Source organism: Puma concolor, chromosome A1 (genome assembly GCF_028749965.1).
Source record: "Puma concolor isolate L17-30 chromosome A1, mPumCon1.1.hap2, whole genome shotgun sequence".
In the NCBI taxonomy this organism is placed as follows: domain Eukaryota; kingdom Metazoa; phylum Chordata; class Mammalia; order Carnivora; family Felidae; genus Puma; species Puma concolor.
Genome location: NC_141667.1, coordinates 226691134 through 226710330, shown reverse-complemented (window position 1 = coordinate 226710330; position 19197 = coordinate 226691134). Strand labels below are relative to the sequence as shown.

The following is a 19197-nucleotide window of genomic DNA, read 5'->3' as shown; positions in this document are numbered from 1 at the left end:
GTCCATTTAAAAGTGGATGGCAACCCATGTTTACAATGATTGTGGAGACTCTCCTGTACTCCTCCGTCTGTCACTCTCGATCTCGTGCTCGTGCTTATCCACTCTATTATTTTTTATTTATTTTTTAATGTTTACTCATTTTTGGGAGAGAGAGAGACAGAGCACGAGCAGGGGAGGGGCAGAGACAGAGGGAGACACAGAAACTGAAGTAGGATCCAGGCTCTAAGCTGTCAGCACAGAGGCCGAGGTGGGGCTCAAAACCACAAACTGTGAGATCATGACCTGAGCCCAAGTTGAACGCTTACACCCAGGCGCCCCATTATTCACTCTAAAAGTAAGCTCTCAGGGTGCTGGGTGGCTCAGTCGGTTGAACATCCGACTTTGCCTCAGGTTTGTGAGTTCAAGCCCCGCGTTGGGCTCTGTGCTGACAGCTCAGAGCCTAGAACCTGCTTCAGATTCTGTGTCTCCCTCTCTCTCTGCCCTTCTCCCTGCTCTTTCTCTCTCAAAAATAAAAATATTAATTTTTTTTAACTTTTCACCTACTATTATAGATCACAGAAATAATGCCTATATTGTACTTGGGAACAAGGAAATCCTTGCCACCTTTTTCAGATATAAAGACTCACAATAAAAATGCAGCTTATGCTACTCTATCTCACACTCTTCTACTTTTTTTTTTTTTCCTTCACGTTCTTGTACTTAACAAAGCAAGACAGCATCCTGAGATTGGTGCTTCCCAGGCTAATTTTTATTCCAAATTAAAGCTGAGCTGATTCTTTCCCTCCAAGTATCTGGGTTAAAGACTTAACATAAATGCATATATAGCAAGCGACTGGGGTTAGATGAAATGAAGAAGTTCAAGTCTAGTGAATGTTAAATACCAGAATGGTTTTTCCAGCCTTTCATCAGAAACACAATTCTCCAGCATTAGGTGTCAATGTAATTGTAAACACAATCGCTGTGCAGTCACAAGGTGTTCATATAAACGGTCCAGAATACACCTAGAGTGATATACTTTGGATCTCTTCAAACTGCAAATACAGATTTTTAAATGATATAATCTAGAGACCCCTGGGGGGTTCTGCACAGTTGTGCACCGAGGAAACATTATGGAGGCAGCGAGCTGCTCAGTGCCTGTCAGGTTCTAAGCAGCACTTGAGGTGACCGTGCATTAGCTGTGACTGCCTTCCATCATATTTATTGTTTCCTTTTCCCATCTCCTTTCCCTTAATACAATTTTAGAAAAGAATGTTTTTCAGTACTACGCATTCCAGCCATAGCACTGGAGACACGGATGTGGAGTCATAAAGCTAAAGTATTTGACGTTGAGGCCAGGGTTCTCCTTCTCTCCATCTCGGGCTGGCCCCTCTCCTTTTTTCTCAGCTCTCACTCCCTTTTCTTTCTCATGTCTCTTCTCACAGTCCCTGAACAGCCGGGGATCTGGCACCAATGGCCCAGGCCGTGAACAGTAGGCAGGAAGGTCCCAACTGGCTGGGACACAGTTACCTGGCTGCATGGACATGGGGGTGAGGCAGGGGCAAATACAAGCAGACTTCCTTTACCAGCCCCTGTGAGCTCCCTGGGGGGAAGGCCTACCTCTGGAGTGGTTGTGGTTTTCTCAGAAGAGGGTGAACCAGTGGGGAAAGAGCCAGCGGAGACTGCTAAGTATTTAGTATGTATTTGAATTGAATGACCTTCAAATTTATAATCTTCCCAGAACCTACTAAGTAAAATAGATCGGACTTTTTGTTATCTGACTCTGGTCTTTATTTAGGGGATGATTTTCAATCCTGTTAAAGTATTACCTGCAACCACAGCACAGTTGCCAGAGTAAGGAAAGCAGAGAAGAGCCTGGGCAGGCAGGTGGTAGTTTAGCATCCTGAGCAAAAAGGGGCCAGAGCCCAGGGAATTAGCACGTGGAGGCTTGAGTCAGCTCTGAGCAGCAGGCAAGGGTGGATTTCAATGCCAGTGTGAAGGAGGCTGGGTTTTGGTTAGAGAGGGGCATCCAAGGAAAAGTCAAGTAGGCAAGTCATTTTATTTGCATCCACCTGATAGGCCAAAACAGGGGCTTTAAACCACATGTATTAGATTCAAAATCTTCACAGAGAACAGCGAGCAAAAAGGATAAATGCCCAAAGAAAATGCATCCTGAGATGACAAAGAGGACCCAGGCAATGTGCTCCCCAGGCAAGCTCTTCCAGCATTTTCTCTTGGGCTGCATCTCTCTTTATCTGAGTTTCCCACTTCTGTGTGACTGCCGCCCACATTTTAGGAGATGAGGGAGTGTGGAGTCCTGTGTCGTGGTTACTTAGGACCAGAGAGAGACACCTTGGGTTTGATTTGGGTCTGCTAAGTCAGACTGCAAGAGTGTTCCCTTTTGGTCTTCTTCCATAGTCTTGAATGACAGGGAAATAACAGGTAAGACTGAGAGGAAGGTGCGTAGGTTGGTGAGAAGGTTCCCTTGGTTTTGTAATTGATCATCCCCTTGCTTTTGTTACCCTCTCGTCTGCACACCATTTTAGCAACCTAGCTGAATATCAGAATCATCTGGAGCTTTAAGAAAGTGCATATTTCTGGGTGTAATAATGGTACTTTTAGAAACCCCTTATATAGATATATATGTATATACACACATGTATACACACATATGTATATACATACACACATGTATATACACATATGTATATACATACACATATGTATGTACATACATATATATGCATATATATGTATCTATATATATGCATATATATACTCAAATCTGTGGAGAAAGGATATGAAATCTGAGATTTATTTTAAAATACTCTTGCAAGGGGTGCCTGGGTGGTTCAGGAGATTGAGTGTCTGACTTTGGCTCAGGTCATGATCTCACAGTTCCTGAGTCTGAGCGCTGCATCAGGCTTGCTGTCGTCAGCACAGAGCCCTCTTTGGATCCTCTGTCCCTCTCTCTCTGCACCCTGCCCCCTGCTCATGCTTTCTCAAAAATGAATAAATCCTAAAAATTTTTTTGAATACTCTTGCAAAACTATCATGGAGGGATAGAAGAAAAAATGCACAGAATGCGAATCATTATTGAAGCTAGAGATGGTGCTATGAATATTCACTACACGATCTGTCCACTTTTGTAGATGTTTGGAATTTTCCAAAATAAAACAAAATGTTTTAATGTATGATCGGAAAATAATAATATAAGAACACAGATTTCCAGATCCACGCTAGGGCTTTGGTTCAGAGGATAGGCCCTCCATTGGACTGTGCCTGCAGCTGTGCACTCCACAATCCAGGGTGTGCCTCATAGCCTTTTAAGATCTAGGTAATCATGATAAAGCTACTCCAGAAGATGGCAGTAGCTTCTCTTGAGAAAGGGGCTTCTAATTCACACAAAGCCATCTCTGGGCTGGTAGCGACGTCAGTCCCCCAAATCTGTATTTGAAGACTGGAAGTCTCTTTGGACGATATGATGAACAAACAGGTTCATCACACCTGTTTGGCCGACACTGAATGGCCCACGTCAGTACTCACACTCAGCCACTCTGCCGGGCTGGGCCACACTACTGCAGCAATCCTGGTGTGCCCTTACATGCCACATCCCACCTCCCCCCACACCCCCTTCCCGCCACATCCTTCCACGATCAGGAAAGCCCACTAGAGAAAATTTAGAAAATACAGAGATGCAGAGACTAAAACTCAGCTACAATCAAAGCTAACAGTTGCTATATACCTTTCAGGCTTCTCTTTCACGTGTGTTCTTTAAACCTTTCACCCTTCCCCTACTAACAGTTTAATTTTATTATAATAGCCAGGGGATCAGGTGAAAATTCAGATCTCGACTTAAATCTATCTTATTATTTTATGCAGAGTCAAAGCTAAAGCACTTAAAATGGCCTCAAGGTCACTGCGACCTGGTCCTTTCCCCTCCTCCTCTTCAAAGATTTCCCCATTCCCTTACTACTCATCTTGGCCCACTCACCGTGGCTTCCCTGATGTTCCTTACAATATACCAGGTAGGCTTCAGGGCCTTTGCCCCTGCTGTTCCCTCTGCTTCGAAAGTTCCCCCTCCGTGTAGCTAATTCCCTCTTTCCCTTTCTGTTCAAATGTGACCTTGTTAGGAAAGTCTTCCCTGGCTACCCCACTCTGCATTAAAACATGCCCTCCCCATTTTCTTCCTCTCCTGTGTTTTTCTCTAATCATTAAACATACCATTATTTCTTCTCTGTCTTTCCTTAGTTATAATAGGTAACCCATGAAAGCAGGATTTTGTGTTTTTGTTTTGTTTACAACTGTTACATCCCTAATGATGGAATAATCCGGCTAAGAACAGATAAGAACAGATGCTCAACAAATATTTGTAAGATGAATGCTTATCTCTGAAATCTAAGTGTCTCTATTAATTAACTCCATAGAAAAAGTTAACTTATTCACTAATCTAGGTGGGCTTTTGCTCCAAATTTATTCGGGCTGGTGCTCTAGGAAGCCTGCTGCTTAGAAACAAATAATCCAAGGGAGCACCTGAGAAACAGTCCCTTGACCTCATAGAAGACTGATAGCTCTTCCTTTAAAAATACTCTGGGGCACCTGGGTGGCTCAGTCAGTTAAGCGTCCGACTTTGGCTCGGGTCATGATCTCACAGCTCGTGGGCTTGAGTCCCGTGTCAGGCTCTGTGCTGACAGCTCAGAGCCTGGAGCCTGCTTCAGATTCTGTGTCTCCCTCTCAGCCCCTCCCTGAATCACGCTCTGGTTCTCTCTCTCTTTCTCAAAAATAAATAGATGTTAAAAAAATTTTTTTCTAAATTCTAAGACAACTTTGTGTGTGTGCCATACTTTATGATATGACTTATTAACTCCTCTAAAAAAAGGTGGGTTTTTTTTCCACATTAAAGCACTTCCAAACAGCTTTCTGAGAAGACTCTGACTCTGATTGGAGACCACATGAGGGTGGAGTGCCCTTCCATCCAATCAGCACTTACACAGACTTTATGGCTTCCATAAAAGGCCATCCATCCTAGCCCTTCCAGCCAATCAGCACTTAGACAGACTCTCTGGCTTCCGTAAAAGGCCATCCATCCATCCTAGCTCTTTTTCCTATGGCTTCTTAACCTGGGGATTAGCTCTCAGGCAATAATGCAGAACCTCAACTCTCCATGTCTGCAGCAACAGCACCTTAAGCAAGCTACTTTCGGAAGGGCTCCCAGAAGGTATACAACACTCCTTTAATATCTGAAGTCTATCTTTGGATCAAGTGGCAGCAGCATAAGTCTGAAGTCTAATACACAGACCAATGTGCAAAGCCCCTCAGCACACAGCTCCACAATGTTTTAATGTTCTGCCTCTCGATTTCACTTGGAGATTCTTATAAAAATCATTTGAAAGTAAAACCGCAGTACCTGACAAATTTATTTAAGAATTTAGTCAAAGGGAAAGAATGGCTATGCTTCCTCCTTTACAATAAAAATTACAGTACAGTTGTGTTTCCTTGTTTTGACCTCCCTGTTAGGAAACCTAGAGCAAAATTTTAATCACAATTACAGTGGTCACCTTTAGCTATATTCTCCTTTCCTGCCACCCTCAGCCCCCAGTTTCTGATTTTCTATTTTTCATTTATCATTTCACTGCGAAGTTTTCCCTTATGCCACCTCAAAGCCACTATGGAAAAATACAGGATATAAACAAACATAAATATCACCATGAGAGTCAACATCAATGAATAAATTCAACCTGTTTCTAATCAACGGCGTGTAGGTTTCCTATGACAGAAGAAATTTAGGGGGTATGTTAGAAAGAATATTTAGAATGATCATCGAGTACAATAATCAATCTTCTCTGGAAATCTGAAAGAAAAGGCTTGTGGCTACCTTGCTGAAGTGGTCTAAGGGCTGGAGGGAGAGAGAAAAGATAAAATGACTCTAAAGGTTCTATATGCCTGTGAATCCACAGTAGTCCGACATGACAGTGGACAACCAGGTATTAAACGCTACCAACTATTCTAATATAAAGAAAATGATTTAAAGACCTGCAACCAGGCCTCACACTCGGGTAGGATTTGCTACCGTGGATCATGGTTATGAGACAGGCTTCAAAGCACCACTGGCCAGACCCCAGTGAAGCCTGTGCCCATCTGCTTCATAACAATGCCTGGTCACAGGAGACCGCCAATCGCTGCCAAAGGTTCCCAAACATAAACAGGTCGTGATTTTCACTACTTCGCTTCTAAGTCTCCAAAGGTCACTTTACCTGATATATAAACTCACCAAGCCAGAATTCCTCTTATTTTGCATCTTTAGGCAATTTGAAAATAATTCATGATACTTCCCTTCAATAATTTCATCCTGCCTTCATATTTACCATCTTGTTTGTCTTCATAATATTTAACCTATGCCACTCTCCAAAAGATGCTGTGCTGACCCTAGAAGTAGAGAGACTAAGACCCTGCAAGCCTAGCTGTTTTCTCCCAGCTCAACAGCCTAGGACCAACCTGCTAGGTTATGTGGCCAGTATGTGGCTTGTTCCTGTCCCATGTTTTAGCTCAGAAGAATATAGGAATTACATATTTGCTTTTACCCTTTCCTATGTGTCTCCTGGTGTTTTCTATTGTTGAGTTTCTGTTTACGTTAGAAAGAAGTCCAAGACAGAATCTGTTCCTGTTATTTGAAGGGTCTGTGAATCCATCTATAAGCACGCTTCGGGAGGAGGCCTGGAACGTCTCCCCAACTCGGTTGTTCAGTTCATAGTACGCAACAGAGCACCAGTGCTGTGGTTCCTCGTAGCAAACTGGTCGAAAGTCTGCAAGAAAAAGAACGAGAGAGCACATCACCACTGTCATGCCTGGCTTCCCATCTCACGATTCCACCTGGAAACTTACATTAATGCTGTCAACCAGAAAGGCGGCTGTGAGACAAGGATGCTCTTTGTGATCTTTACAAACCTGTCACTTGACAGAAGCTATTGTAGTTAGCTCATCTAGTTAACACATGTGGCACAGAGGCCACAGTCCTTGTGACTCTCCCATGGTTAGAGCATTTGTAATCATATTTATAAGTATTGAGGGGGCCTGACAAACAACAATATGAACAGATCAATGTCAATTCCATCGCCCCTAAAGGAGACAGCTCCAAGGATGGTGGCAGGTCACCTCCTCTTTATGTGTGAATGATAGCATATTACTGTCACTGTACCAAACTGAGTCCCTGTGACAAGAGTATCATTTCCTAACAAACTAAAAATGAAAAATAATAATTTGGATATAATAAAAGCTGAATCAAAACTCCAGATAGGAATTTAAATTACTGAAGAAAGAAAAAAAAAAACTTCTATATAGACTCACATTCTCTGATGTGTACATATGGAGTATTTAGTTATTTATGGCATAAACTATTTTATTTATTTATTTTTTTTAATTTTTTTTTTCAACGTTTATTTATTTTTGGGACAGAGAGAGACAGAGCATGAACGGGGGAGGGGCAGAGAGAGAGGGAGACACAGAAACGGAAACAGGCTCCAGGCTCTGAGCCATCAGCCCAGAGCCTGACGCGGGGCTCGAACTCACGGACCGCGAGATCGTGACCTGGCTGAAGTCGGATGCTTAACCGACTGCGCCACCCAGGCGCCCCTGGCATAAACTATTTTAAAGACAGCTGTATGTTTCATTAGGAAATCCAAGAATGTTATGCCAAACTTTTCAAAGCTAATTAAGTTGCCAGTAACCAACAACAGTTCAGAGTGCTAATTCTTTGCCACTTTCTCCACCTTTTTTAGTGATTATATTAGCTCTCTTCTCTTTGAATATCCTAGTTAGTCTTATATCTACAGTGTGTTCCTATATGCACTAAAACATAAATTTTTGAAACATACATTAGGGGGTTATTATCTGATTTACAAAAGGGCCTTTACTTATAGAAGACTTCACCCTGGCCGACTTTAAACACTAAGCTCCCTTACACCCTCTCCACCCAGTGTGGTTCCTGGAACTACAGCTTGTGCATTGCCTGGGAGCTTGCTAGGAATGCCGGTTCTTGGATGCCACCCTGGATTTACAGAATCAAAACCTGCATTTACAGAAGATCGCCATGTGGTTTATGTGAACGTGAAAACTGAGCAACGTTTATCCAGCTCATTATAGGAAACAGATAAAATCCTGCAAAAACCCTATTTACATATTTACATATATTTGTAAGGGCACCTCTCTAAGCCAAATCAAAGACCCCATGACAAAACTATAGTATAAACACAACTGGAGCAAAATTGCTAACTTAAATACCACTTCCTGTACTCAACATCCAGAACTACAAACATCTAAATGTTAGGTTAAAATAAAAAATTAACTTACTCTAGTAACCGGGCTGATAAACAAACATTCACTCTACGGTATTGAGGAATGCCAAAGTTAAAATGCACAGCCATGGTTTCTGCCCCTTAAAACACATGTGAAATAGCAGGCTAGCACATTTCATTTTGTTTTTGGATTTGTTTTGTTGTGGGGTAATAGGAAATGCTCTTGGAAAACAGCTACATTTAGCTGTTCATCTACAAATTTACCTCCATTAGGCACTGACAGCACTAAATGACTATCAGCTGTGGCATCTACAGGTCGGCCATTCTGGGTCCCTGGGGCTTCTGTGGCATGATAAGGCGGGGGTGGTGTGTCAGCTAAAAGAAAGCAGTAAAACAGAGGAATGTCAAACTGATAAACTGCACAAAGACAGATCCAACCTTTCTTGCTGTGAAACTCCAGGGCTTGGTGGATAGCGTTATTGCTAAAGACGGGCAGTAATATAATAAGGCTATTCTGCAGGACATTGTGAGTGTCACATAGAAGAAATCGGTTGTCCAGACATCCTCACAAAACGGCTGATTAGTTTTCCCTCTCACTTAGGAGTTATCTATGAGTTATAAGTTCCGATGAATGTAGGATAAGATTTTCAAAGCTAGGAGCTATTCTCCTAGCTTTTGCAATGGCAGAAGAGTCCGCTGTCTGACTTTCAAAGCAGAAAGCTAAACCTTCTTTGAAGTGAGCTTAATTTTCAATTCCTCTGTTGCCATGGATTGTACAATGGCCACAGAGATGGTCTCTCTCTGAGATAGTTCCAAATCTGCTCCCCCAAATGCAGAACAGTTGAAACCTGATTATAACCTGTGCCCCAAGGCATGCTGAGAGGAGCTCTTCTCCCCAAATATCAGTTCTATAATTGGACAGTGATCAGGGTTAGGCAAATGGGTGTGCATTCAGTAGATAATATCTTATCAGAAATTAATTCACAACACAATAAAAACTCCTGCAGCAGAGGAAGAACCTTTCAGTGAGAACATCAGAATAACTGATTCCTCCTGTATACATTCCTAATGTCAGTTCAGAATAGTCTTGTTTTGTTAGGGGTGGATGGAGTGCAGTGGCATGAAAAGTTGACTCAGTCTGCCTTTGTTGAATTGAATTTTGTCCATTCCAGTAGTTCCCACGCTTAAAGTGTGCATAAAATTGCCAGTGAAACTCTAGTTAAAGATGCAGATTCCTCAGAAATTCTGAGTCTGCAGGTCAATGGCTAGATGAAGACATGTATGTTTACAGGCACTGATGGCAGTTCCCAGTGCATGCCACATCGTCCAACCGTGGATAAATCATTTCCTTGTGAGAAAATAAACGCTGACCCTGTTTATAGGAAAAGTCATAAAGCAAGGTGGCCCTTTTGTAGGTCCTTGACTGGGTCTATCTATAAAATACAGGTTGAACATAGTTACCCTATCACCATATCCACTCCTAGGCATATGCCCAAAGGAGCTGAAAGCAGGGACTCAAGCAGATGCTTGCATGCCAGTGTATACAACAGCACTCACACTAGCCAAAAGGTGGAAATAACCCAAACATCCATCAACCAACAAACGGATTTTTTTTTTAATGTGGTATATCCATTCAATGGAATACTGCTGTCACAAAAATGAAGTAACTGACACAGGATACAACCTAAACTATGAAAACACTATGCTAACTGAAATAAGGCAGACACAAAAAAGGCAGATAGCATATGATTCCACTTCCGTGAGGTACCTAGAATAAGCCAATTCATCAAGATAAGAAGCGGGTTGAAAGTTACCAGGGGCTGGAGGAAGGAAGAGGGAGAGAATTGGGAGCTACTGCTTAATGGATACAAATTTCCTGTCAGGTCGATGAAAAAATTACGGAAATAGACACTGGTAATGGTAGCACACAACTATGAATGTACTTAATGCCACGATATCGCACACTTAAAAATGGTTAAAATGGCAAATTTTATGTGATATGTATTTTACCACAGCTTTAAAAAATTAAGATATGAAAAACCATTAAGTGCCACATTTTAAGTGTGTGAACTCTACGATGTATGAACTATATCTCCATAAAGCTGGTATAAAAAAAATTAAGGGGCTGAACCAGTGAATTTCAAGATTTCCTTTTAGTCTCACTTACCTGTGGATCTGTATTCAGGTTGCATTTTGCTGTTAATCATTCAGAAAAGAATTGTTTTCTCCGAAATGAAAAGAGCCATTCCCTCCCTAAAAACTAAGCAGCTTCTGCAAAGGTGCTGAGGTCCATCTTTCATGGGTAGAAGAGGGAAAATATCAACCTGCTAGTCCCACCAATTCAGGAAGACAACGTCAGTGCAGGCAAGCTTTACAGTGCAGATACATTTTATGTAAATACGTGTTGGTGACATAATTATCCTCCTTTCTCTTAACCATGGCTCTGTCCTCAAATGACTTCTCTTCCTGTTGTGTCTCTTTCTCTGTGAATCCAGCCTCTTGTAAGACAGCAGCCATCTCCTTCCAGTCTGTGTGGATGACCCCTGAGCTTCCTCCCAGGGTCTCACCCCACATCAAGCCCTACTGAGTCCACCTCCTCAAATTCATTGTCTTCTTTCCATCCCCATATACCTCCCTTAGTTCAAGTCCTTATAGTTACTTGCCCAGGCATTACTGAGACCATGATTGTTCTCAACAGCCATTACCTCTTAAAAATCAGAGACTACAGTCATAATCAATCATCATCATACCTGTAGCAGTAGCACAGGGCCTGGCACTTTTTAGGCACTCAGTAATTACTTACTGACTCAATAACATCTATATCTATAACCCTGAGCACTAGCCCTGTGTTCCAAATGCCTGTGTGGTGGTCCATTTACTCTGTAACCAACGAATGAGCGACTACTGTGTTTTAGCGCCTGTGCTACACATATAAAAGAGAAGATGACTGGCAGTTGAATGGGGGAAATAGACCCAGAAGGAATTATACAATGTAGTGTGTTAAATGAAATAGTAAACATATATGGAAATAGTAGCTGTATTGTTGAGGGGGCAAAAGGAAGAACTGAATAACTCAGAAAGGAAGGGCAACTCTTTTCCTGTCTTCCCACATTTTATAAGTTCTGTGAGGATAGGGACAATTTTTACCGATCTTTTAATTCTCCTTTCGGCTCCCTAAGCAATGCTTTATGTAATAAAAGTTCAATAAATCTCTCTTAAATAAATGAATATATGAACAAATGAATGAGGCAGATCATAACATCTAGCACCAAATGAATCTATTCATGCCTTTAAGAACTTGTTCCTCGGGATATGATCTACCTCACACTCATGAGGTGCATGTAAACCTCTTCATCATTATCTAACTTAGACCCACTTTATAGCCATGGTAGCATGTGCAATTATGACAACGTGCTTGATTCTCTCTTTTGCCCAGGGCATGCACACTCCCTCTCCCTTACGTAGGCTTCTTCAGTTCAGCAAATGTTTACTGAGTAAGTCTGTCTTCAAGATGCTGTGCTGGCTTCACACAACACAAAGGGAGGACACGCTGGTGAGGTGAGGCCTGACACTGCCCCGGTGAAGTTATGCAAAGAAAAGGCCAAGCATGGACCCCTCACGTTTCTTGCCCTCAGGCCAAGTCTTCCTGCTTCAGTCAGCGAAGTATTTTATTATCGCAATTCTGCGACCTTTAAAAAAAAGGCCATTTCGTTTCTGAGCGTTCCCAGAGGATTAGAACCAGAAATCAGAGCAAAGAGATGTTGTAGCTCCAGAACAAATGCTCCCAAATGGCCCTGATCTTAGAAGGGGCAGGGTCTAGTGGCCCACAGGAGATTGCCACACAAACTGTAAAGCTCCATATGAACATCAGTAGCCAGTGATTATGATGATGACGGCCCCACCGTGAATAACTGTGTTGGGTCAGGCTCTATGGAGACCGACTGCAGCTTTTTTTTAAATTTTTAAAAAAAATTTTTTTTAACATTTATTCATCTTTGAGACAGAGAGAGACAGAGCATCAACGGGGGAGGGGCAGAGAGAGAGGAAGACACAGAATCCGAAGCAGGCTCCAGGCTCTGAGCCATCAGCCCGGAGCCCGACGCAGGGCCCGAACCCACGGACCGCGAGATTGTAACCCTGAGCTGAAGTCGGACGCTAAACCGACTGAGCTACCCAGGCGCCCCGACCGACTGCAGCTTTTACTGACCTGAGTGTTGATAGGGGCTCTCTGGCTCGGAGGGGCTTCCTGGGGAGTGAGGGTAGCCGGCGGTGCACGGGGACTGTGAGAACACGTGCCCAGGCGAGGGAGGGAACGCAGGGCACGGAGGCTGCTGGAAGGAGTCGGGATAGGTGGCATTGTGTGGCATGAGAGGCTCGCTGTGGAGGGAGGCACTGCGGAACTTGGCCAGGAGGCTGAGCTGGGGGTTGTATTCACTATGTCTTGGCACGAGCACCGGAGGCAGCACTAGGATGAGAAAGGAACCAGCGGGTTAGACTCGAACGTTGGCTCCGCGGCACAAAACCCGGTGGACGCTTGCTGTTTGTGTCTGTCCATTTTTGCTGAGACAACTCTGTTTTCTGGGAACTATCCATCCACCATTCTTTGTGCTTGCTGTAGACCTGTCAGTTAAGGTCCCATCTTTTCCCAGAAAGTGAGCTTGTGAAACAAGCTGAACACCAAAGTTTAACGCTTAAACACTCTTATTGCAAACTGAGTATTAAACAGAGTATCACAGTAAAAAACAACAACAAACAAAAAAACAGTTTAGAGGAGAATCGTTCTGATGTCAGCACTCTAAAGAGACTGTCTATTCAGTCCTACCACAGAAATTACCAGAGCTGCCCTATTATGTGGCCATCTGCAGATCTAATTGCTTATGTCTTCCTTTAATTTTGCCCATAAAGTGGTTATTTTTTTAAGGCAAAATTGGTTTCTAAGTGATCCTCAGAATTTTTTTTCCCTCAGATACCATGTTGAATTATTCAGATGGCCAGCCTAAATTTTAGGCTCAGTGGTACTGCTAAAGTAAAAAAAAAAAAAAAAAAAAGAAAAGAAAAAAAAAATTCTACTTGTCTTTACCAGAAAGATTTAAAGGTATCCAAAAATCATTAAGTAAAAGATAAACAGAGAGTTATAGAAGTAAGAGATAAGCAGAAATAAGAGAACTTATAAATAAAGCCCCATGTGTGTTTCTTCTGAATTCCATACTTGAAAAACAAAAGTATTTTTGATCCTGATTCTATACAAACAGTTAGGAATGGATGCAGTCCTCAAAGGCAAACATTATCCAGGCTTTCCTAGTTCCTATTGATTTCTGCAGTGTCACAACACCTGGCAGTTGTCAGTAAATGGTGTTGAGTACAGCCTCTGACCAACATAAGTTCCAGAAAGAGAAGCAGAAAAAACAGAGGGAGGAAGTGATCAAAGAAATAACAGAAGAAAATCTCCCAGAGCTAAAGAAGAATCTATGTCATCACATTGAAAAGAGCCGTGGAATACACAACCCAGTTAACGAAAAGAGATCCAGACTTGGTCATACCACCTTGAATTTCAAACATCGAAGGGCAAATGAAATATTCTAAGGGTTCCTAGAGGATCACCTCAAAGCCACCTATGAAGACATGAGAACTGAACTGACTATTGGTTTCCCATCACCAATGCTGGACACTAGAAAGCAATAGACCAAGGCTCTTCTAAGGGAAAATAATTCTTAACACAAGATCCCACGATGGAAACCAATACAGTAGCCAAAAAATAACATAAATCATAAACTAAAATGTAGATATCAAAGATTCAAAAAGAAGAAAAAAAGAGAGAAGTTAATATAAATTAGCTAAATCCTCATCTTTTGTATTAGTCAATGAAATTATCTAAAGGTGATAAATTCAGAAATAGATTTATAAGCATATCATATAGAGTTACCTCCACAATTTTTAGGAATCAATGTGTAAACATTGTCTAGGTGTATATTATCTAGAGTTATCTCCATAATTTTTGGTAATAATGGAAGGAACTAGCAAAAGAACTAACCAATAATGATTAAAAGAAGTTGTTTCTGGAGATGGATGTGGCAGCTCTTGTTTTTAATCACACTATTGATTTGTTACCATACGCAAATATTGATAAAAACTTTCATAAACAAGTAAATATTCTGGGGGCGCGTGGGTAGCTCAGTTGGTTAAGCTTCCTTCCAACTTTGGCTCAGGTCATGATCTCACAGTTTGTGGGTTTGAGCCCTGTGTCGGACTCTGTGCTCACGGCTCAAACCCTGGAGCCTGCTTCAGGTTCTGTGTCTCCCTCTCCCTCTGCCCTCCCCTCACTTGTGCTCTCTCTAAAAACTAAATAAACAGGGGTGCTGGGTGGCTCAATTGGTTAAGCATCAGCTTAGGTCATGATCTCACATTCCGTGAGTTCAAGCCCTGCGTCGGGCTCTGTGCTGACAGCTCAGAGCCTGGAGCCTGCTTCAGATTCTGTGTCTCTCCCTCTCTCTGCCCCTCTGCTGTTCATGCTCTGTCTCTCTCTGTCTCAAAAATAAATAATAACATTAAAAAAAATTTTTTAATAAAAAATAAACATTAAAACAATTAAAAAAAATTTTTTTTTAACGTTTATTCATTTTTGAGACAGAGAGAGACAGAGCATGAACAGGGGAGGGGCAGAGAGAGAGGGAGACACAGAATCTGAAGTAGGCTCCAGGCTCTGAGCTGTCAGCACAGAGCCCGACGCGGGGCTCGAACTCATGGACCGTGAGATCATGACCTGAGCCGAAGTCGGACGCTTAACCAACCAAGCCACCCAGGCGCCCCTAAAACAATTTTTTAAAGGGTAAATGTTTCAGAATAAACAAACAACAATAATAGCAATAAAATAACATCAATCACAAAGCCTACCACTTATCCACCATAAAACATCTATGTCTTTCTTAACAAGCAACACTTTTTCGTTCTACATGTAGAAAATAAACCCTAACAGGTAAATGAAAAGTCTTAAACTAAACCACAACAGTCGAGGGTGCAGAGAAACACATTATTTCTTCCCCCTTTAAAAGCCAATATGTGCATATACTGTTTTATGACATTATAGGGCACCCAATGGCATCATCATTCAAAAAATGAACTGGATGATAAGCCATTAAACTTCCTTTTATGTGTTCCATGAATACGCAGGAGAAAGATGACTTTCTCCATGAGTTGTCTGAAAGTGAGGGCCTGACAGAGTAAATGGTATATATGGCTTCTTTTGCGATGACATTTCTTCATCACAATGATAACAAGGTTCAAATAAACACTCACTTTTCTTTTTTGAGTGGACTCATACCCCCTGAATACACAGAATTCAATTTCTTCGTAGGCCACAGATCAGAAGCACCAAAAGAAAAAAAAAGGGGGGGGGGTCCGTCCTCCTTTATTGAGACAAATGCCTTGATAATGTGTTTTCACCACCTGAATGAAAACTTTTGTAAAGAAAGCCGATGGTATCATTCTGGTGTTATTCAGCTTGACTGGCTAGTTTACCTTAGATTTACACTGATCATATTTTTAAACACTTTCACTCAAAACATAGCTGTCTTAGTCCATCTGGACTGTTATAACAGAAATACCATAAACTGGGTAGCTTATAAACAATAAAAATTTATTCCTCACAGTCCTAGAGGCTGGGAAGTCCAAGATCAGGGTGTAGCATTGTCAGACTCTGGGGAAAGTTATCTCCCAAGCTACATATTCTGATCATCTGGGTCCTCATAAGGTGGAAAGGTATAAGGGATTTCTCTGAGGCCTCCTTTAGAAGAGCACTAATCCCATTCATAAGGGTCTTTCTTCATGACCAAATCATCTCCTAAAGCTCCCATCTCCTGATATCATCACCTTAGGCATTAGATTTTCAACATGTGAATTGGCGGGGAGGGGTACATAAACATTCAACCCATAGTAATAGTTATTCCTAATTACTAAATTCTATTTCTAGATCACAACTGCTGCTTACAAATATGACATAGTGAGATTACAGACAGTGGTTCAATTTTATGCCATCTTTTAAATACCACACTGTCTTATTTTTTTATTTTTATTTTTTTTAAGAGACAGACAGCGACAGAATGTGAGCAGAGGATAGGCAGAGAGAGAGGGAGACACAGGATTTGAAGCAGGCTCCAGGTTCTGAGCTGTCAGCACAGAGCCCCACAAAGGGCTTGAACTGAAGAACCGTGAGATCATGACCTGAACCAAAGTCTGACGCTTAACCGAGCCACTGATGCACCCCAAATACCACACTGTCTTAACAACTAAGTCTTAACAACTAAGCATTACAAGGGGGCAAAAGTGGCAGGAGTTACCGTGTATATGGGTTATGTACAAAGCAGAGCTGAGAAAAGCTTTTGTATCTTTTTCAAGAGTCATGTGGTTTTGATATATGGGTACTTTCAGTCAAGAAGAAATTGTACTCCTGAAATAAGTTCCAGTCGCAAGGAGTAAAATCACCACATGCTGCAAAAACACTTTTCGCATGGCTTCTACTAAACTTCAGCCATGCAAAGTGAGGTTTGAGTACTAATGACACTCGTACTAACTGCTGGGTACCAGTCGATGAAGGTGCAGTATTGAAACTGAGAGTTAAGGTTTAAAATTTGAACAGCAATTTGACAGAGCAATTTTATATCTGTTGAAATGAAGAGTAAAACAAAAACAAAAACAAAACTGAGCTCACATTTGGTAAGTCTTCTTAAATGTTCATTTGCCTGGCAATTCATTTGTATTACAGAAGTATTGATATTTGAAGGGTTGGAAATTTAAAAATTAAAAACTGGTCCTTCACTACAGGTAGTTTGAAAAGCATTTAAATAGATGATTTAAGTGGTTGTGTGAGTAAAAAGAAAATCTGAGTGTAGCCCTCAATGTTCCTAAAATGAGGGAGTCAAGAAAATGAGATTTCAAATGAAAAAGTTAAGCTTTATGATAATTAGGAACCCAATAAACTTGCTTAACATTAGCATCCTCACTGTTCTCAAAATATTTACTTTAAACACGACCAGAAAGCTAGATGTAAAATCTGCTTTTTCTAATAAAAAACATCAAAGTTAGGAATAAAAAATCCTGTGTAGCTTAAATATTACCTTAAAATTAATATTATATCTACCCATCTTTCATTTTGGGAAGTCAAACCTAAAATATAATAATATGAAATCTACCTGCCATATGTAAAAATATTTACATTTAACATTTTTTTTTTTAATGTTTAGTTTTGAAAGACTGAGAGAAACAGAGCATGATCAGGGGAGAGGCACAGAGAGCGGGAGACACAGAATCCAAAGCAGGCTCCAGGCTCCAAGCTGTCAGCAGAAAGCCCTATACGGGGCTTGAACTCAAGCACCATGAGATTATGACCTGAGCTGAAGTCCGACGCTTAACTGACCAAGCCTACGAAGCCACCCAAGCGCCCCTTGCATTAATATTTCTAAAAGAACCTTACATAAACTAAAACACCAAATAAGGCTTTAAACTTAGGTTTTCTAGTATTCAAAAGGAAAACCAGAGACAATGAGCCAGATAACTTCTTGCAATGTATATTTTACAACTCCATTACTCAGGAAGAGAGAAATGATTTCTTAATGAACATTTTTTTCATCAGGTATACTTTGAGTGCTTACTGTAACTCATATCTTTGAAACAAACAAGCAAAAAAGAATCAAGTCATTGTCATAAACTTGGACCTGAATGACTTTTTTTTTTTTTTTTTTTTTTTTGGTATACAGAAAGAGCCCAGAGAGAGAGGAAGGAAAGAAGGGAAGAAAGCTAAGACCTATATGATCTAGTGAAAACATGTCAGATTCTCCAGGGCTTTCTCAACAGTCTTCTACAGAGACTCACTCAATCCCAGGATGAGGAAACTGTGAGAAGCATCCACACGCAGGCAGTGACTTCCCTGACTATAGTTATACAACACGATGGCAAGATTTTGGAGCCTGAAAGGTGGCCTAACTCAAACCACTGTAGGCTGGGCACTTCCTAATACCGCTATAAGGTTAACACCAGGCCTACTTAGACACAACCACCTCTCTCTCTCTTTTTTCTTTTTTTTTTTTTTTTTTTTTTGTTTATGTATTTTTGAAAGAGAGAGACAGACAGAGAGAGTACCAACAGGGGACGAGAGGCAGAGAAAAAGGGACAGAGGATGTGAAGCAGGCTCCAGGCTCCATGTTGACAGCAGAGAGCCCAACTTGGGGCTTGAACTCACGAACCGTGAGATCACAACCTGAGCTTAAGTTGGACACTCAACCGACTAGCCACCCAGGTGCCCCCTAGACACACCCATCTTTTAATGGACATGGGCCACTTGGCAGAGCTCATGTGCCAGCCCTCTGGTCTCCCAGAATGAGACAGGTGGCCAGTCAGGGAGAGGAAGCTCCTATGAAAACTGCAGCCCTATAGCCAAAGGAACACTCTATCCAAAGAGAAGTGTAGTCAAACTGCTACAGCCAGTGTGAAGGACAAGGGCAAACATCAGACTTCATAAAGGGGGTGAAATATATGTATCCCCCCCCACACACATATGGGTACATGAAGAGTTTTAGAACAGTATTGAAGCCATATTTAAGAACAACTGCGAATCTTTCCCAGCCCCTGTTGCTTTCAGTCCTAAAAGGATTTCTAGCAATTCTTCCACTGGCTGTTTTCAGACCCAGATATGAGATAATTCCATGCACCTGAGCTTGGGGAAAGTGGCAGCAAAAACCTCCTTTAGTTTAGTTCGGTTTCATTGAGGGAGAGAGAATAGAAAGGAGGATGTTCCCTTTTTTTTTTTTTAAGTTTATTTATTTTGAGAGAGAGAGAGAGTGAGTGAACAGAGGTGAAGCAGAGAAAGAGAGAGAAAGATTCCCTAGCAGGCTCCACACTGCCAATGCACAGCCTGACTTGGGGCTCGATCTTACGAACC

At 41.6% G+C, this 19197-nt stretch overlaps 1 protein-coding gene across 6 annotated transcripts in view; it reads right to left on the bottom strand.

Moving 5' to 3' along the window:
* Positions 1–19197, bottom strand: part of SMAD9 (SMAD family member 9) — a 74686-nt gene that overhangs the window by 8220 nt on the left and 47269 nt on the right. For 5 of the 6 annotated variants that reach the window (XR_015253630.1, XM_086713373.1, XM_086713362.1 and 2 more), the window contains 3 exons: positions 12475–12732; positions 8532–8642; positions 6558–6779 (listed from right to left, as the gene is read on the bottom strand). Coding sequence is in view for 5 of the 6 variants with exons in the window: in XM_086713373.1 (XP_086569499.1) it covers positions 6558–6779; positions 8532–8642; positions 12475–12732 (591 nt within the window). In the remaining variant the exon portion in view is untranslated. The remainder of the gene's footprint in view (positions 1–6557; positions 6780–8531; positions 8643–12474; positions 12733–19197) is intronic. The other variant, XM_086713380.1, reaches the window with a different exon arrangement.